General features: G+C 43.3%; 1 protein-coding gene across 5 annotated transcripts in view; it reads left to right on the top strand.

Annotated features, from left to right (window-relative positions):
• ascc3 (activating signal cointegrator 1 complex subunit 3) overlaps positions 1-16,989 on the top strand; it is a 206,595-nt gene that overhangs the window by 51,505 nt on the left and 138,101 nt on the right. For all 5 annotated transcript variants that reach the window (XM_037784194.1, XM_037784195.1, XM_037784197.1 and 2 more), the window contains 3 exons: positions 1,593-1,794; positions 3,376-3,511; positions 6,052-6,177. In XM_037784194.1, the coding sequence (XP_037640122.1) occupies positions 1,593-1,794; positions 3,376-3,511; positions 6,052-6,177 (464 nt within the window). The remainder of the gene's footprint in view (positions 1-1,592; positions 1,795-3,375; positions 3,512-6,051; positions 6,178-16,989) is intronic.

Here is a 16,989-nt window from a genome sequence, read left to right as displayed (position 1 = left end):
AACAGTCACAGACTGTAGAACAATATGTAATGTTACTATAAGCCATTTTCTCACTTATACATCGCCGTTAAAGTAAACAGAAAATATATAACGGACGAATAACAACGTTAGATGACACGTGGTGTAATGTTACGTTACGTTACGTTACGTTACGTTACTATAACAGTGGTCCATAAAATACTTTTAACATGGTGGTGATGAAGAAACATTTTAAAAACAAACTTTAAATGACTACTGCTAACAGAAACACGCCCGCGTTTTAGACAATCTTAGTAGATCATGCCTGGGTGATGAAAAAGTAAACAGGACTTACAGTGGTGTCTTGTTGCTGTCTTCTTCACGCAGCGCTCTGGGATGCCTTCTTGTCAGGTGCTCGTGCTATTGTGAAGTTACCTTAAATAAACTTAAGTAAACTTACAAGACAGGGTTGATTCTCCTAAATGTCTCTCCTTAACAAATACACTTCCAGCGGGTTACTATGTTAGAGTGAAACATTGATGGACTTTTTCACAGTCTGTTAACTAACGTTATCGTTACCCGACTTTCTGCTGACGAACTCGCCGGATGAAATCCTCCACCTCTGCGGGGGTATGGAGAAGGTGTCGACTGCCCCGATGAAAAATCCTCATTTTAGCCAGAAAGATTAGTCCAAAGTCTAGGATTAATTCCCGAAGCTGCCGCTTCACACCGTCATAAAGTTTCCGCTGTTTCTGTACCTCTGCTGACAGGTCTGGGAAAAACATGATGTGGTTGTTCCGATACATCACATACACCCGTTTGGCGAGCTGCTCTCATCACCCGCACCTTGTCTTGATAGTTAAGGAACTTCATGATGAGAATTCGGGGGGGATGCGTTCGGTGCTTACCGGCCTGGTAGTCTGTGGGCTCGTTCAATGATGACGGGCACCTGCACTTTGTTTTGAAGAGCAGTTTCCCTGCTAGAAAGCAGAGAAATGTCGTCTTCAGCTTTGCTAATGCGGGTCTCAGTGGAAGTTAGCCTCTCAGAGAAGACACCAGTTGCTTCTTTTATCTCTTGATTAGACGAGACAGCTTCACGTAGTTGAGTGGAGAAGTCTGATCTCATGGACTGTATGGCTGCTAGAATGTTGGCCCCGTTAGCTTGGCAGCTAACGTTATCTTCTTCCTCCTCCGTTTCGCCATCTAGTGAGGGCCGGTCCATGCTAACGTCATCTTCCTCGTCAACTTGGTCCGTTATTTTTCGGCCTGTTTTTTTGTCTGTTTGTCATTTTTACTTTACAAAGTGTTTAAGTAACAATTCTGAAGCATTAAAAGTTAACTGGGTGACATATAACCGCAATGGAAGTGCAAATTTAAACCCAGTTGGTCGGAGCTCAAACTGGTGCTGCTACTCAGGTAGATGCCATAACCGGAAGCCTCATTAACAGGGTATACTCTAGTCTAGGTTGTCTTTTTATTTTAATAATTTTTCCTTTTAGAGGTATTAAAAAGGTTTGATAACCCGGGTGTCTTGATAGTCATGGGACTTCCATTTAAAGAAATATAATGATTTAATCCTGTCTAGAAATGATGTAGTAACATTTAGCCTTTTATGTACTATGGATTTCCTCCAGATGTGAGTCGAAAGGTCAGTGGAGAAGTGACCAAGCCCACCTTTGGGTGCCAGGTGACCATCCAATCAGAGCAGGAGAAACAGATGATGAAGATGTACCGCAGGGAAGAGAAGAGAGAGAGGAAGAGAGGCAAAGGAATAGATGACAGCGACTCAACAGATGCTGTCATGACCTTCGACCCTAGAGAGATGAGAACCCAGAGGTATATCATCTCTTCAAACCTTCTCTCGGTCCTTTTTCCCTCATTTGTTCTGTGTTTGTCCATCTCCACCTGTGGCTCAGGTATCTGCACCAAAACCGAGAAGCTTCTGCATTTTTCATGACAACTTGGCTCGAACTTTACAAAATAAAATAAAAAGAAAAGAGCACAGCGACACTGCAGCTCGTCACATCTTTTTTTGTAGAGGATTTTACTGAAAGTTTAATTTCAGAGGATGAAAAAAAAAGAGCAGCGATCTGTTTAATTAAAAACTTAGCATGACCAAATCCAGCCCAGCGTGAAGGAAAAGATTAGCAAAGAGGTAAGCCACTTTAGGAAGGAGCATAATGCCTCACATCTGTGCCTCTCCATGTGAATCATCAACTGCACTATTCATTCTAAAGCTAAATATGGATGATACCAGGGTCCATGTATGGAACTGAGTCTCTGCAGATGTGACACTGTGCTGATGATTTTGTTTGAAATGACATTGGCATTTATTAATTTCCTCCTTTGTCCTTATCTTGAAGTGCTTAAAGCTAGGGTAGGTAATGCTGACAAACTAGCAAGAGAACACTAGATTTTAGAAATGATCCAACCAAACAACCCAGCCCAGTGCTGACTACTCTTCCCATGACAGTAGCTAGCAGCACTAGCTCCATATGTCCCTAAATATAGAGAGAGCATCACCAAGTCATCAACACTGACAGTCCGTCCCTTCAGACCTCCCTCCAAAGACACTCCCCCAACACTATCATTAGGTAGGTAGACAGGTAGGAGGACAGGTAGATAGACAGTCCGTCCCTTCAGACCTCCCTCCAAAGACACTCCCCCAACACTATCATTAGGTAGGTAGACAGGTAGGAGGACAGGTAGGTAGACAGTCCGTCCCTTCAGACATCCCTCCAAAGCCACTCCCCCAACACTATCATTAGGTAGGTAGACAGGTAGGTAGAGAGTCCGTCCCTTCAGACCTCCCTCCAAAGACACTACCCCAACACTATCATTAGGTAGGTAGACAGGTAGGAGGACAGGTAGGTAGACAGTCCGTCCCTTCAGACATCCCTCCAAAGCCACTCCCCCAACACTATCATTAGGTAGGTAGACAGGTAGGTAGACAGTCCGTCCCTTCAGACCTCCCTCCAAAGACACTACCCCAACACTATCATTAGGTAGGTAGACGGGTAGGAGGACAGGTCGGTAGACAGTCCGTCCCTTCAGACATCCCTCCAAAGACACTCCCCTAACACTATCATTATGAACGTAAACAACCAACAAGACTACTGTTAGAACTCACAGCTGTCAAGCCAGCAGCTGGTGGAAGACTGATGACACGCAGTGAGTGCACGCAGGCATGTGTGTAGACCAGCAGGTAGCCTGTATAAAATCTGAATCAAATTATTGGACAGGCTTCTTACAGTCCTGCTACACTCACAGATAGAGATTTCTTTTCATATTTTGGTAATTTCAACAAATATAACATGTTTTTGAAGAACCCTACCAACCATACCTTTGTTTATCCTATCCAGATACTTTCTTTTATGTGTTTTTCATGTTCCATGTGTGTTGGGTTTGATTGCACAGGGAGCAGGCCCTGCTGACTGCACGACGTGAACCTGTATGGGGCAGAGAAAGAGTGTATGAACGTATTCGATATCCCAACGTCTATGACTGCTACGCAGAGGCCGCGAAGATGCCTGCGTTTGTTGGAGGAGCCAGGGTGAGGCTTGAATAACTAGTAACACACACATTACCTAATATAACCTAGTAACACACACATTACCTAGCATTACCTAGTAACACACACATTACCTAGTATCACCTAGTAACACACACATTACCTAGTATTACCTAGTAACACACACATTAGCCAGTATTACCTAGTAACACACACATTACCCAGTATTACCTAGTAACACAGACATTACCTAGTATTACCTAGTAACACACACATTACCTAGTATTACCTAGTAACACACACATTACCTAGTATTACCTAGTAACACACACATTACCTAGTATCACCTAGTAACACACACATTACCTAGCATTACCTAGTAACACACACATTACCTAGCATTACCTAGTAACACACACATTACCTAGTATTACCTAGTAACACAAACATTACCTAGTATTACCTAATAACACACACATTACCTAGTATTACCTAGTAACACACACATTACCCATAAGCTTTTACTGGTATCTTAGTTGTCCATCTCTTAAAAACCACAACCTCTTATCTGTTTAATGTTTGGTTGTATCTTCATTTTATATTAATTCACTTTATATATAAACTGGGAAAAAAAAGTTTTGAAACTTGTGTTTGGTGGATTATTTCTCTGTTGTTACAATGCTAATGGTCATTGTATTTAACATCGTTGGAAAGGCTGTTTATTTACCCTCACAATGATGTCCAACTTGTAAGGATCATGCATTTGTGGGATGAGCAGCACGGCTGATTATGTGGGTAGCGCCCAAGAAAAATGTTCCAAAATGCTCTCCCAATGGTAAACAGTGTATTCTCCTGTTGGTATTGACTCTTGTTTTGAGTTGTTTGGTGGATTGTATGATTGAACTCTCTGTCAGTAACAAGGAACAAACAAGACATATTGATTCATTTAATACACCGTCAGGAGCCTTAGTAGTGGGTGGAAGATCCATACGCAGTCACAACAGCCTGGCACCTCCTCCTCATGCTGGTCACCAACCTGGTCACACGTTGCTGTGGGATGGCGTTCCATTCCTCAACCAGGATTCGTTGCAGGTCAGCCAGCGTGGTCTTGTTGGTCACTCTAACACGTACAGCACGCCCAAGCTGATCCCACAAGTGTTGAATTGGGTTGAGGTCTGGACTCTTGGCAGGCCGTTCCATCCTCTCTACTCCCACATTGTGGAGGTAGTCTGTGATAACCCTGGCTCTGTGGGGGCGAGCGTTGTCATCTTGGAGGATGAAGTTAGGTCCCAGATTGTGGAGATATGGGATCGCCACTGACTGCAGAATCTCATCCTGATATCTCACTGCATTGAGATGGCCTTCAATGATGACAAGCCTTGTTTTGCCAGTGAGGGAGATGCCCCCCACCCCCACACCATGACACTGCCCCCACCAAAAGCTGTTACTCCATCGGTGCAACAATCAGCATAGCGTTCTCTGCGTCGTCTCCATACTTTGACCCTGAACTTTGGCAGACAGAACCTGGACTCATCACTGAACATGACATTCCCCCACATGTTCAGGTTCCATTGTCTGTGTTGTCAACACCAGCGCAAATGGGCCTGACGTTGAAGGGCAGTCATTGCAGGCTTCCTGGTAGCCTTATGAGAATACACTGTTTACCATTGGCAGAGCATTTTGGAACATTTTTCTTGGGCGCTACCCACATAATCAGCTGTGCTGCTCATCCCACAAATACATGATCCTTACAAGTTGGACATCATTGTGAAGGTAAATAAACAGGCTTTCCAACCATGTAAAATACAATGCCAATTAGTATTGATACAGCAGAGAAATAATCCACCAAACACAAGTTTTTCCGAACCTTTTTTTCCCAGTTTATATATAGTCCTGATATCTCAAGAATGCCTAGTGGAAATTTTTTCAAATTTGGCACAAACGTCCTCTTGGACTCGGGGATGAACTGATTAGATTTTAGTGGTCAAAGGTCACTGTAACTTCATAAAACAAGTATTTGGCCATAACTCAAGACCTCATATGCAAATTATGACAATTTCACAGAAATGTCTACCAGGATAAAATAATGAAGTGAGGACATTTTGGACAGATGTGGATGTAAACTGACACTGAGAATGAGACATACAAGCATGAGGCGATGATTCTAGTGTGCCCCATATAATCCCTCCCTCTTTACTGCTCTTTACCCAGTCTCCCAAAGTACCACAAAGCATACTATGCTCATAGTAATTCATATCACAAACCACAGTACCATAAAGTATAACAAAATGTAGTACAAAAAACACATCCAGCCATGCCATGCATATTGCATTGCTACGTAATTGGGCCTTTACATGGAGTACATCATATTTATATTTAAAAAGTACTGATTAGATGGTCCAAGTGTGTTTGAAAAAAAGATAGTGAGAAATATAGCTGAATAATAATAGTATATTTTGTGACTTTGAATATCCTTTCCGATTGTTTTTTTAAGATCCAGTTATCTTAATCTTTAATCCAGAGTCTCTGAGGCTATCTGTGAGCTCTGGACTTCCCTCATCTTGTGTGTGTGTGACATTCAGATGCTGCTACCCGAGGGAATCCGCAGAGACAACAGTAAGATGTATGAAGAGGTGGAGATCCCACCCACCGAACCCATGCCGATCGGCTTTGAAGAGAAGCCCATCTACATCTCTGAACTAGATGAGGTAGGAGCCACTGTGTGTGTGTGTGTGTGTGTGTGTGTGTGTGTGTGTGTGTGTGTGTGTGTGTGTGTGTGTGTGTGTGTGTGTGTGTGTGCGTGCGTGCGTGCGTGCGTGCGTGCGTGCGTGCGTGCGTGCGTGCGTGCGTGCGTGCGTGCGTGCGTGCGTGCGTGCGTGCGTGCGTGCGTGCGTGCGTGCGTGTGTGACATCTCTGAGGTCAGGACGGGTTAGTCTAAACAATGAATATGCCTTTATTGACTTTGACATACTAGATTTAGCAGATCTAGTATTATTATCACTGTGATTATATAGAAACATAAAACACTTGGCTCTCGTTTTCTTTTTCTGCCTCGAAGCTCCGTTTCATTATGGAACCATTATACAGTGCACACGTCCATGGACAATTATTGCTTGTTTTCACATTTGTGTTTGTGTGTGGATTAAACCAACAAGATGAACATGTTAATTAGTCCAATTTAGAGGATTTTTAATATTTGGACAGAGCTGGCTAGCTAAGTGTACAGATAGGAGAGCGGAATCTATCTTCTCATCTCAGGCTTTGCAAGAAAACCAACAAGCATATTTCCCAATATTTCAAACATTCCTTTAAAGGGACTATTTGTGACTTTCAGAAATGCTTGCTAACAGCGACACCTGTGGCCGTTAAGTCAACGAAAGTCAGCGTCGGGCTCGCGCTTGCTCGCTCTACATAGACATGAACGAGCATCGCTCAACACAGTGAGGCGACACACGTCAGCTAAAAGCACAATATCACTCTATATTTCAGCTGCTTGGCAGTAATGTTAGCTGACCAGACCAAGGTCTCTCCATGAATCACTGCTGATACTAGTGTTGGCTTTTGCCAGGGCTGGTGCCAGGGCTGAAGCAGGAAGAGAACGTTATCGCCTCCCGACTGCGCCCGCAGGGAGACACTGGCACCCGGTCAGAGACGATAACGTTTCTCTCTGCGGAGCCCCGTCACTTCACAAGACACGGGAAACCTCTGTTGGTCTGGAGGAGCTGCAGCATTTATTTCTGCACAAATGTCCACTTTACATTCAATAGATATTCTCAGAGCTAAACTAACTCTTCTGCAGTGTGGCGTTAGCGCCGTGCTCGTCTAGAGGTGGAGCGAGACAGCGAGAACGCGCACTGTGTGAGTGAAGGCAAGCAGGCAGAGGAGCAGTGACTTGGGCGCATGGGATCCCGACCCGGTACATTTATACGCTTAAAAAGTTACAAACAGTCCCTTTAATACAGTAGTTCGTAAGCTTCTAAAGTCCGAAAACGTTGAAGCAAATGTTCGCTTCGCCATCAATTTACAGAAAACGGTCAATATTCTAAATCTACACAGTTGATTTCTCATCTCAAAAATTCTCAGAAGTGAATTTAGTGATGAAATAGCTACGAAAAATGTTTTTGTCTCCTGTTGTTGTTTGTTGTGACCATAGACCTGTACCGTTCCAGCGCTTTGCATTGTGGGATACAGTACGCGAGGTAGACTGGTCCGATGCATACTGGAGATTTTTTCCAAATCCGTACGACATCCGGGTCTTTATGGCGTACTGTAGATTTAGCTTTTGTTCGCATATACTGCATACTACATAGTAACACACATACATAGTATGAGGTTGTACTACTAGTATAGTATTAGGTTTCGAGTACAGCCTGTGACTTGCCCCAAACTGCATGTGATTATCATAAAGTGGGCATGTCTGTAAAGGGGAGACTCGTGGGTACCCATAGAACCCATTTACATTCACATATCTGGAGGTCAGAGGTCAAGGGACCCCTTTGAAAATGGCCATGATAGTTTTTCCTCAACAAAAGTTTGGAGCGTTATTTAACCTCCTTCGAGACAAGCTAGTTTCATATGGTCCTTTTGCCATGTGACATCCTATTCTGTAAATCAATAGAGCAGATTCAGAAACTAACATCAGTGTGTAACATTGCGTTAGTCCAAAACCAGCTCTGCCCCGGCATGCCGAATGACTGCTAGATGATTTGCTCTCATCTGTGATATTATTGTAGTGATATTATTCACTGCTTCTGCAGGACGTGAACATCATATGGATACATTACAGCGCCCTTGTTCTCACCCCCATGCCGTGCAATGCGTTGGGAAAACCGCAGCCACAGCTACACATGCAGTCAACAACTGGCAGCTAAAGCATGAGAACTGAGAGGAAGAGGGAGGGAGGGAGGCAGTGAACAAGGTTACTGTAGTTTATAATACTGCAGGACAGTGAGGATACAGCCATGTGAGGATCAACCGATGCACATTCATTCCCAAGGTTCATCCACACACAGTGTTAAACATATTTGAATCATTTATATATATTTAATTTCCATTGCAGTTAATCACTAGGCTTACAGAAAACACCCCCGCGTCCATGTGTGAATCACCTGTGTTTTGGAAGTGTTGATGTGGAAACCTTGTTGTGTGTATTTTTTGGATGTTATGTGTTGTGATATTTCAGTTGAATCTTATTTAAAACTTTGATTACTTCCACATGTTGAAAGCTGAGCCCACATTGATCCGATAAGGGATTTGATGAGCAGGTTCCAGGCTTTAGATTTGATAGAATACTTTCATCAGCATGTTGATGTACATCTGTATGAACAACAGGCCTACATGTCAGTCTGTTGAGCTGCCAGGAGAGTCTGCTGATGCCCCGGGCGTGTATATGCTCCCTGTTATCCTCCATCCCAGTGAACAGGAGAGGACTGTGGCTGTGATGGCCACTGAGTGATGTTCCTCCTTAATGGAAGCGCTGTAGCTCTCAGCCGGCTGTCAGCCGACACAATGACCCGTCAGTCTGACTGACACCTTGACTGACAAACCCACACTCATATTGGTATATACACCCCCCCTAGCCTCTGGCAGCCTTTACACAGCCACCTCTGGGCCGTATTAGGGGGCAGCAGGCTGGAAAAGCAGGAGTTGGGTCTGCTCCGGCCCTCGGGGAGGAGGTATGGCAGGAGGGCGGAGGATACTCCACACACATCATTGTCTTTGAAAGGCTCTGCTCCCATCCTGTCTGCTGAAGAGGACTTTGTAATCCATCATTACTGCATCACTAGTGAGGATGCAGCAGTGCCAAAGGTCAGCCCTTCTTCTCTGAGTCTGGCCTTCTGTTGATGAAGGCCCTAAAGTACAATATCCGTAAAGCTGCAGGAGACTAGTGTACCTGCTCACCTCTCTTAACCTTCCTGTCACTCATGCTAATGGACATCATAATAAACAAGATCTAGCTTTGGTGTGTGTGTGTGTGTGTGTGTGTGTGTGTGTGTGTGTGTGTGTGTGTGTGTGTGTGTGTGTGTGTGTGCGTGCGTGCGTGCGTGCGTGCGTGCGTGCGTGCGTGCGTGCGTGCGTGCGTGCGTGCGTGCGTGCGTGCGTGCGTGCGTGCGTGCGTGCGTGCGTGCGTGCGTGCGTGCGTGCGTGCGTGCGTGCGTGCGTGCGTGTCTTGTACCATGACAAACTGATAAACGGATGGTTTAATCACATCTACACTGTTGCTCTTGATGCTTTCACAGTTTCTGATACTGGCTCAGGTGTGTGTGTGTGTGTGTGTGTGTACACACACAGAGTGCTGAGGTCTCTTCAATGCCTGTCATTTTCAATCCTCATCAGGGTGATCTGTGAGGATTTGACCATTAATCCTTCCATTCGGCTCAGGGATGTGTCCATGGAGAGTGTTATACAGTCCAATAGCATTCTGTGTGTTTATGTTTGTGGCTTCATTCCATTTTATTTAGATCTTTTGTTTCTAGTGCTGACAACTTTGGTACAGTAAAAGTCACTGTAAAAGGAGCAGAGAGCAGGGAGCAGGGAGCAGAGAACAGGGAGCAGAGAGCAGGGAGCAGAGAAGAGGGAGCAGAGAGCAGGGAGCAGATAACAGGGAGCATGGAGCAGGGAGCAGAGAACATGGAGCAGAGAACAGGGAGCAGGGAGCAGAGAACAGGGAGCAGAGAACAGGGAGCAGAGAACAGGGAGCGGAGAGCAGGGAGCATGGAGCAGAGAACAGGGAGCAGAGAGCAGGGAGCAGAGAACAGGGAGCAGAGAGCAGGGAGCAGAGAAGAGGGAGCAGAGAGCAGGGAGCAGAGAACAGGGAGCGGAGAGCAGGGAGCATGGAGCAGAGAACAGGGAGCAGAGAACAGGGAGCAGAGAACAGGGAGCAGAGAACAGGGAGCGGAGAGCAGGGAGCAGGGAGCATGGAGCGGACAGCGGTGCGGACAGCAAGAGCAGAGAACAGGGAGCAGAGAACAGGGAGCATCGAACAGGGAGCAAGAGCAAGGAGCAGAGAACAGGGAGCGGAGAGCAGAGAGCATGGAGCGGACAGCAGGGAGCAGAGAACAGGGAGCAGAGAACAGGGAGCAGAGAGCAGAGATCAGGGAGCCGAGAACAGCGAGCGGAGAGCAGAGAACAGGGAGCAGAGAACGGGGAGCAGAGAACAGAAAACAGGGAGCAGAAAACAGAGAACAGGGAGCAGAGAGCAGAGAACAGGGAGCAGAGAGCAGAGAACAGAGAACGGAGCCGAGAGCAGAGAACAAGGAGCAGAGAGCAGGGAGCAGAGAACAGAGAACAGGGAGCAGAGAACAGAGAGCAGTGAGCAGGGGGCGGGGAGCAGAGAGCAGAAGAGAACAGAGAACAGAGAACAGAGAACAGAGAACAGGGAACAGAGAGCAGAGAACAGAGAACAGGGAGCAGAGAACGGGGAGCAGAGAGCAGAGAACAGGGAGCAGAGAGCAGAGAGCAGGGAGCTGGGAGCCGAGAGCAGAGAGCAGAGAGCAGGGATCAGAGAGCAGAGAGCAGAGAGCAGAGAGCAGGGAGCAGGGAGCAGGGAGCAGTCCCTTCCCGTAGGGAGAGAGGGTGCAGTGGAATCTAACAATAAATAATAGTATCAGTAAGAATCTAAGGGTGTTTCACATGCACCTGTAGTTGGGTTCACGTGGTCCGGATCAAGGGGAGAAAATTATTAATTGTTGCATTTTAGCTCTGGTCCGGTTCCTGTTCACAATGACTATTAACAAACAAACCAGAGTGAACAGGACATTCTACAGACTGACTGGCATCCTGCACCATCAGGACCCATGAGAGGAAATCAAATTCTGGTGATTGACAGAAGTTTATGCAGCACTTTAATGCTTCTGGTGTGTATATTTATGTTCTTTGATTAATAAGTGATTAATAGCATTATTAGTATTATTAGACTGTAAATTGATTCATCATGTTATGGTGAATATTAGTAGAAACAGGTCTGTCCCATATACATGATCTTAAATGCAGATCAATAAGATCACTTCCTGAACAGATTTCATGAGCAGCAGATGGATTTATTAGTAGTTTACCTTCTGAAATCCCATATCTGCTTTCATAAAATCCTGTGGTTGGTTCGTTTGCTTTCATAACACAAACAAACCGCACCAGAGTCCACTTGGAAGCGAATCGAGATCCACCTTTTCAGGCGGTCTCGATTCTCGTTTGGTCCGCAGCAGGATTCGATTGACAGCTTTCACACCTGCCCAAACAAAACTGACCTGAGCTTGTTTTAAACGAACCAAACATGGTTAGGTGTGAGATAAAAGCGTTCTGGGACCAGTTCTACTGTTTGGGTATCGCTTGGTTTTCCATTAATTGGGATAATTTGGGATAGATTAAGGAGATGCACCTTTCTCCAGGGAGCTCATAAAGGAAACACAACTATTAATGAATATCACAGGAATGATTCTACTGTACATACATTTAGTTCTATCAATTAACTGTTTTTGTGCTGTCTATCACCCATTCAACCATGACTGGATTCATCTCCTAGCTTCTCCTGCAAAGAATTCAACTTCAACAATCTGAATAGGAGATGAAGTGAATTCTCTGAGGCTCCATCTCTGTCTTCTCTCACTTTCTAAAGGGCTTATCTCTTTTTCTCTCCGAGTCTCTCCCTAGCTCACTAGCAGTTTTCCCTTCATCTTTGAAAGTCCCTGTATAACTGATATAGATTGATATGGAACCTCTTCTGCTGAGCGATGTGAATTAGCCTCAGTCAAGCAACGGCTCTATTCATTAACTTAAGCCTGGGCAACTCTGGAACAAAGTGCCTCACTCCTCTAAAGCACCGGCACACAATGCCTAATAAGTCTTTACGTGCTATTAGGAAGGCTTTGAAATGCAGGCTGAGAAGTCTACCGCTCCCCCCCCCCTCCTCCTCCCGTGTACACTGAGTGCCGATTGTCATTTATTGAAAGCTGTAATGGGAAACAGGGCTGTGCGAGCCTCTGTACGCCTTTAATAGCTCTTTGAAACATTAAAAGTGGGGAATTTATTAGGGTGCTTTTTAACTAATGAATCAGGGTCTAGGCGTCCCACGCATGCTACTGTGGTAAAAGCCTTCCTAATTTATCCGAATAAATATGTTACTCAGTGTGTTGTGAGTGAGAGCAAGTGCCAGGCTTTAGTAGTGCTGATGGACCAAACACGCACAGAAATGTACATTACTGCTAGCACATTGCTGAAAGCAGAATGGACACTGGGACTTGACTATAGACAGAAGCCTTAACAGCACACAACTGAACTACTAATTGATAGGGATCCACTCAGGCTGCTAACACATTCTGAGACATGTCCCATTCCACAGGGAAACAGTGTGTAGAGGGAGAAGGATTAAGAGACACAGATCGCGTCAGTCTTTAGCTGCTACAGGAGAGCCACAGTGGCCATGGGTCAGGTCCCTCCCCGTTTGTTCTGTATATCTTTCAGCTCTGCACTTTCTTAGTGCACCATTTTCTTTCTCCCTTATCAACAGATATAGTGTTTTCATTCACTAGTTAATATCTACTTTCCCATTCTTTTGGCTGTGTTAAGTTGCCGTCAATGAAACCCAAAACTTCCTGCAAAAAAAAAAGATATTGGTCGACTTATTGAAATTCAACCTAATCTTCAACCAATCGACCAGAAAAAAACCTGCTCCACGTTACTGTAGATGAACTAAATAGCCACATCGCACTGAGTGACCTCTACCTGGTTGACTTAATTAATTATAAATAAACTTAAAAAGTAGACCTGTAAATCAATTCAAATATTTAATCGTGATTAACCGCAAATTAATCCCACATTATTTATCTCTTCAAAATGAACCTTAAAGGGAGATTTGTCAAGTATTTAATCCTCTTATCAACATGGGAGTGGACAAATATGCTGCTTTATGCAAATGTATGTATATATTTATTATTGTAAATCAATTAACAACACAAAACAATGACAGATATTGTCCAGAAACCCTCACAGGTACTGCATTTAGCATAAAACAATATGCTCACATCATAATATGGCAAACTGCAGCCCAACATGCAACAACAGCTGTCAGTGTGTCATTGTGCTGACTTGACTATGACTTGCCCCAAACTGCATGTGATTATCATAAAGTGGGCATGTCTGTAAAGGGGAGACTCGTGGGTACCCATAGAACCCATTTACATTCACTGATCTGGAGGTCAGAGGTCAAGGGACCCCTTTGAAAATGGACATGACAGTTTTTCCTCTCCAAAATTTAGCGTAACTTTGGAGTGTTATTTAACCTCCTTCACTACAAGCTAGTATGACATGGTTGGTACCGACGGATTCATCAGGTTTTATAGTTTCATGTGATACCAGTATCTTCACTCTAGTTTTAAAACTGAGTCAAGTCGCGTTAATGTGTTAAAGAAATTAGTAGCGTTGAAACAAATTAGTGTTATCGTGTTAATGACAGCCCTCATAAAAAGCTATTTGCAGCAACTATTTAATGATAACTGACTCCAAGCTGACCAGCGCACACCTGCCTGTATTCATATTTATATGATTTATGATAATAGAACGAGACGTCGAAGCTGCAGTTGTATATATCCACCGCACCCACCCAACCCGTTATTAGAGCCGTCAAAAATGGACAAAATTGACATTTGTATATTTGTTCTAAAAAAACACGTAGGTTTGAACTCTTCAAATATCTATTCACATTCAAGTTTAGAATATTGGTTGACAGCCGTACCCGTTAGAGAGCTAATTCACACCGCTCAACCCGCAAAAATACCGTTACGCATTAATGAACCGATCCCGACCTGCAAACTGCCAGCTTTATGCATTATAGTATTATAGCTACTGATATATAGAATATATACTCTGTGTATACAGTATATATGTTATGGGATTCCATTGATTGCAGTGATTCTATTCTTTTTTTAATCATTTAGCTTAGAGCATTACGTCCCTCCTTCTCTTTTACGTCTACCTTATCCACCTCTCAGAGGGGAAGGTTGATATGTCCAAACATGCGGGAAAGATGCAGTTGGATGTGTCGAATGATGTCAGCTGATGGTAATGGGTGAGCAGGCCTGGTTCTGTCTTCATTCCAGTATGTTCCACCATCACAACCCTCACTCAACACTTCCTTTGATTCTCCGGGCTGTTGACAGCTTGCCCTCTCCCTTCCTGTGCAGGAAGCAGCCAGTGTATAAGCACAGGCCTGCAAAGATGAGGCAGAACTGAACAGCCCTCCATCCATAATTAATCCACCTTAATTGCATTTCCTAATCCAGTTTTGATGTGGCTCCCCCACAGCACACAACTATGGCTCTGTGTGTTTGCTTAGACTTGCTAAGCACAAGCTGCAAGTCTTCAAGGCTTCTTTGAAGGATTCAAGGGTTCAAGACTTATACAATCCTCTCTGATTGAGAGGCAGTAGATCACCTTAAAAATCAGCCTATTGTCTGTCAGCCACTGAAAACAGCTGTTTGCATTCTGCTTCTTTCAGTCCATAATTAAAGTACCAAATCCACCATTCCACTTTTGATTTTAAGGTCACGATTTGAACTGATTTTGGATTTAAACATGCCACTGTCATTTACACTTTACAATTCTTCTTCAAAAAAGAAAACTCAACTCCCTTTTTATATAGAAAGTGTTTCAAAAATGAGACTCCAACAGTCTACAATATAAAAGGCTGCATGTCATTAATATCAGTATCTGTGTGACCCCCCTCTGCTGGTTTATAGATTTAACCAGGAGTCAGAAGGCTGTTACATTTCTGGAGTCCAGCTGTATTTCTCATTGGGACATACGAGAGTGGGCGGGGCCAGAGAGAAAAATAATAATCGATGATGCTACTTTTGATTTCGATGGTCGACATCGGAAGCTAATTTCTGGTGATTTCAGATTTTGAATCAAAATCATGACACCACTATAAAGTACACGTGTTATGTTTAACTTCATTTGTACATCTTGGTGCCTGAACTTAATTTAGTTTTTCATCTAAATTTAGTCTGTTGATTATTATTAGTTTTAGTCCAAGCAAAAGAAAGACACTAATTAATATAAAATGATATGTTTTATTATATACCATAGTATTTGGATTTTGCCATGTTTTTTTTGTCAAGTGGTAAAATGAGTAGTTTCCTTTATCAGGCAGCCTGAAAGTTTGAGTTTAGTTTGGTTTTAGATTTTCCTCTGTAAAAACAGTACTATTATTCTAATATCAATTATTATTCAATCATGTGAAGAAAATTGAACCAACTGAAACACATCTTTGAGTGATCAATAACACTGGAAACTATATCATTGCCCACATCTGCAAAAGTAGGCTGTCTCTTTGTAAAAGCAGAGAGGAAGGACTCTCTAATGACCTGCAATAGCCGCTGGGATAATCAGCTGTTGCAACAGATTTGTTAGGATGTCTGAGAGTTGTTCATTCAAATCTATTGACAGTTATTATAAGGTGTCCCTATTATTTTATCCGTAATGATTTGTTATATAATAATGTGAATGAACTCTGAGCTCCTACTTTAGTTATTTACAGGTGAGGTTTCTACCCGCTAAACGGGGAGTATCCCTGGCCACAGCGTACTCCAATGCAATGCTCTTGGTGGGATCTCTTGTTGGGTCTCTGAACTATAGACTACGGTCTAAGACCTGCTTTATATAAAAAGCGTCTCAGGATAACGTCTGTTATGATTTGGCGCTATATAAAAATAAATTGAATTGAAGTTGAATTGAGGTACAGGGACCATCAACGATGTCCAAGCAAGACCGCTGCTTTCAAAAGAATGGTTAGAGTAAATATATATTTATGGTGAGTGCATCAAAATACCCTCCTACCCTATACAATAGGTCCACAACATTTACTCCTGGGTAGAACTTCTTAAGTCCTTTCTTACTAGTAACAATACATTTTTAGAATCTTGAGAATGGCAGCTTTTAATCTTGAATAATAAATTAATCAATCAATCAATAAATAAAAAAAGTATTAAAGCATTAACGAGGCCTGAACAGTTAATCACTTTTATATTAAAGTAATAAGTAGTGTAATTTGAATTGTAACAGCCATGATTTAACTATATATTACATTAGTAACACTGTCTTACAATGCTGTAGGAAATGAAAGTGTCTCTGGCAGATTGAATTAGCTGTTGCTAATTAAGGTGTTAATGATGCCGATCGGCTGAAGTACAAAATGATGCTCTTGGTTGTTGTATAGTTCAATGCCATTGCCTGCTGGTGTCTGAGTTATTTACACTCGGACAAAGAGGTTGTTCTTGAGAAAAAGACAGTATTACCATATAACATGATGGAAAAGTACTGCAACCTGCTCATGTACGGCACGCCGGGCACCACGAGGTGGCAGCGCCATCACGGTAAACAGTAACCTGCCTGCTGGTGGCGATATCGTATAGCAGTATAGAATTTCAACAATATTTAAGAAATATAAATAAACATGCTGTGACTTTCTGAATCTATTTTATGTTAATAATAAACATGTATAAGACAGGGAAACTGTGTCAGACATGACT

This window comes from Sebastes umbrosus, chromosome 11, assembly GCF_015220745.1.
Source record: "Sebastes umbrosus isolate fSebUmb1 chromosome 11, fSebUmb1.pri, whole genome shotgun sequence".
Classification (NCBI taxonomy): domain Eukaryota; kingdom Metazoa; phylum Chordata; class Actinopteri; order Perciformes; family Sebastidae; genus Sebastes; species Sebastes umbrosus.
This window is presented reverse-complemented; position numbering and strand designations above follow the sequence as displayed.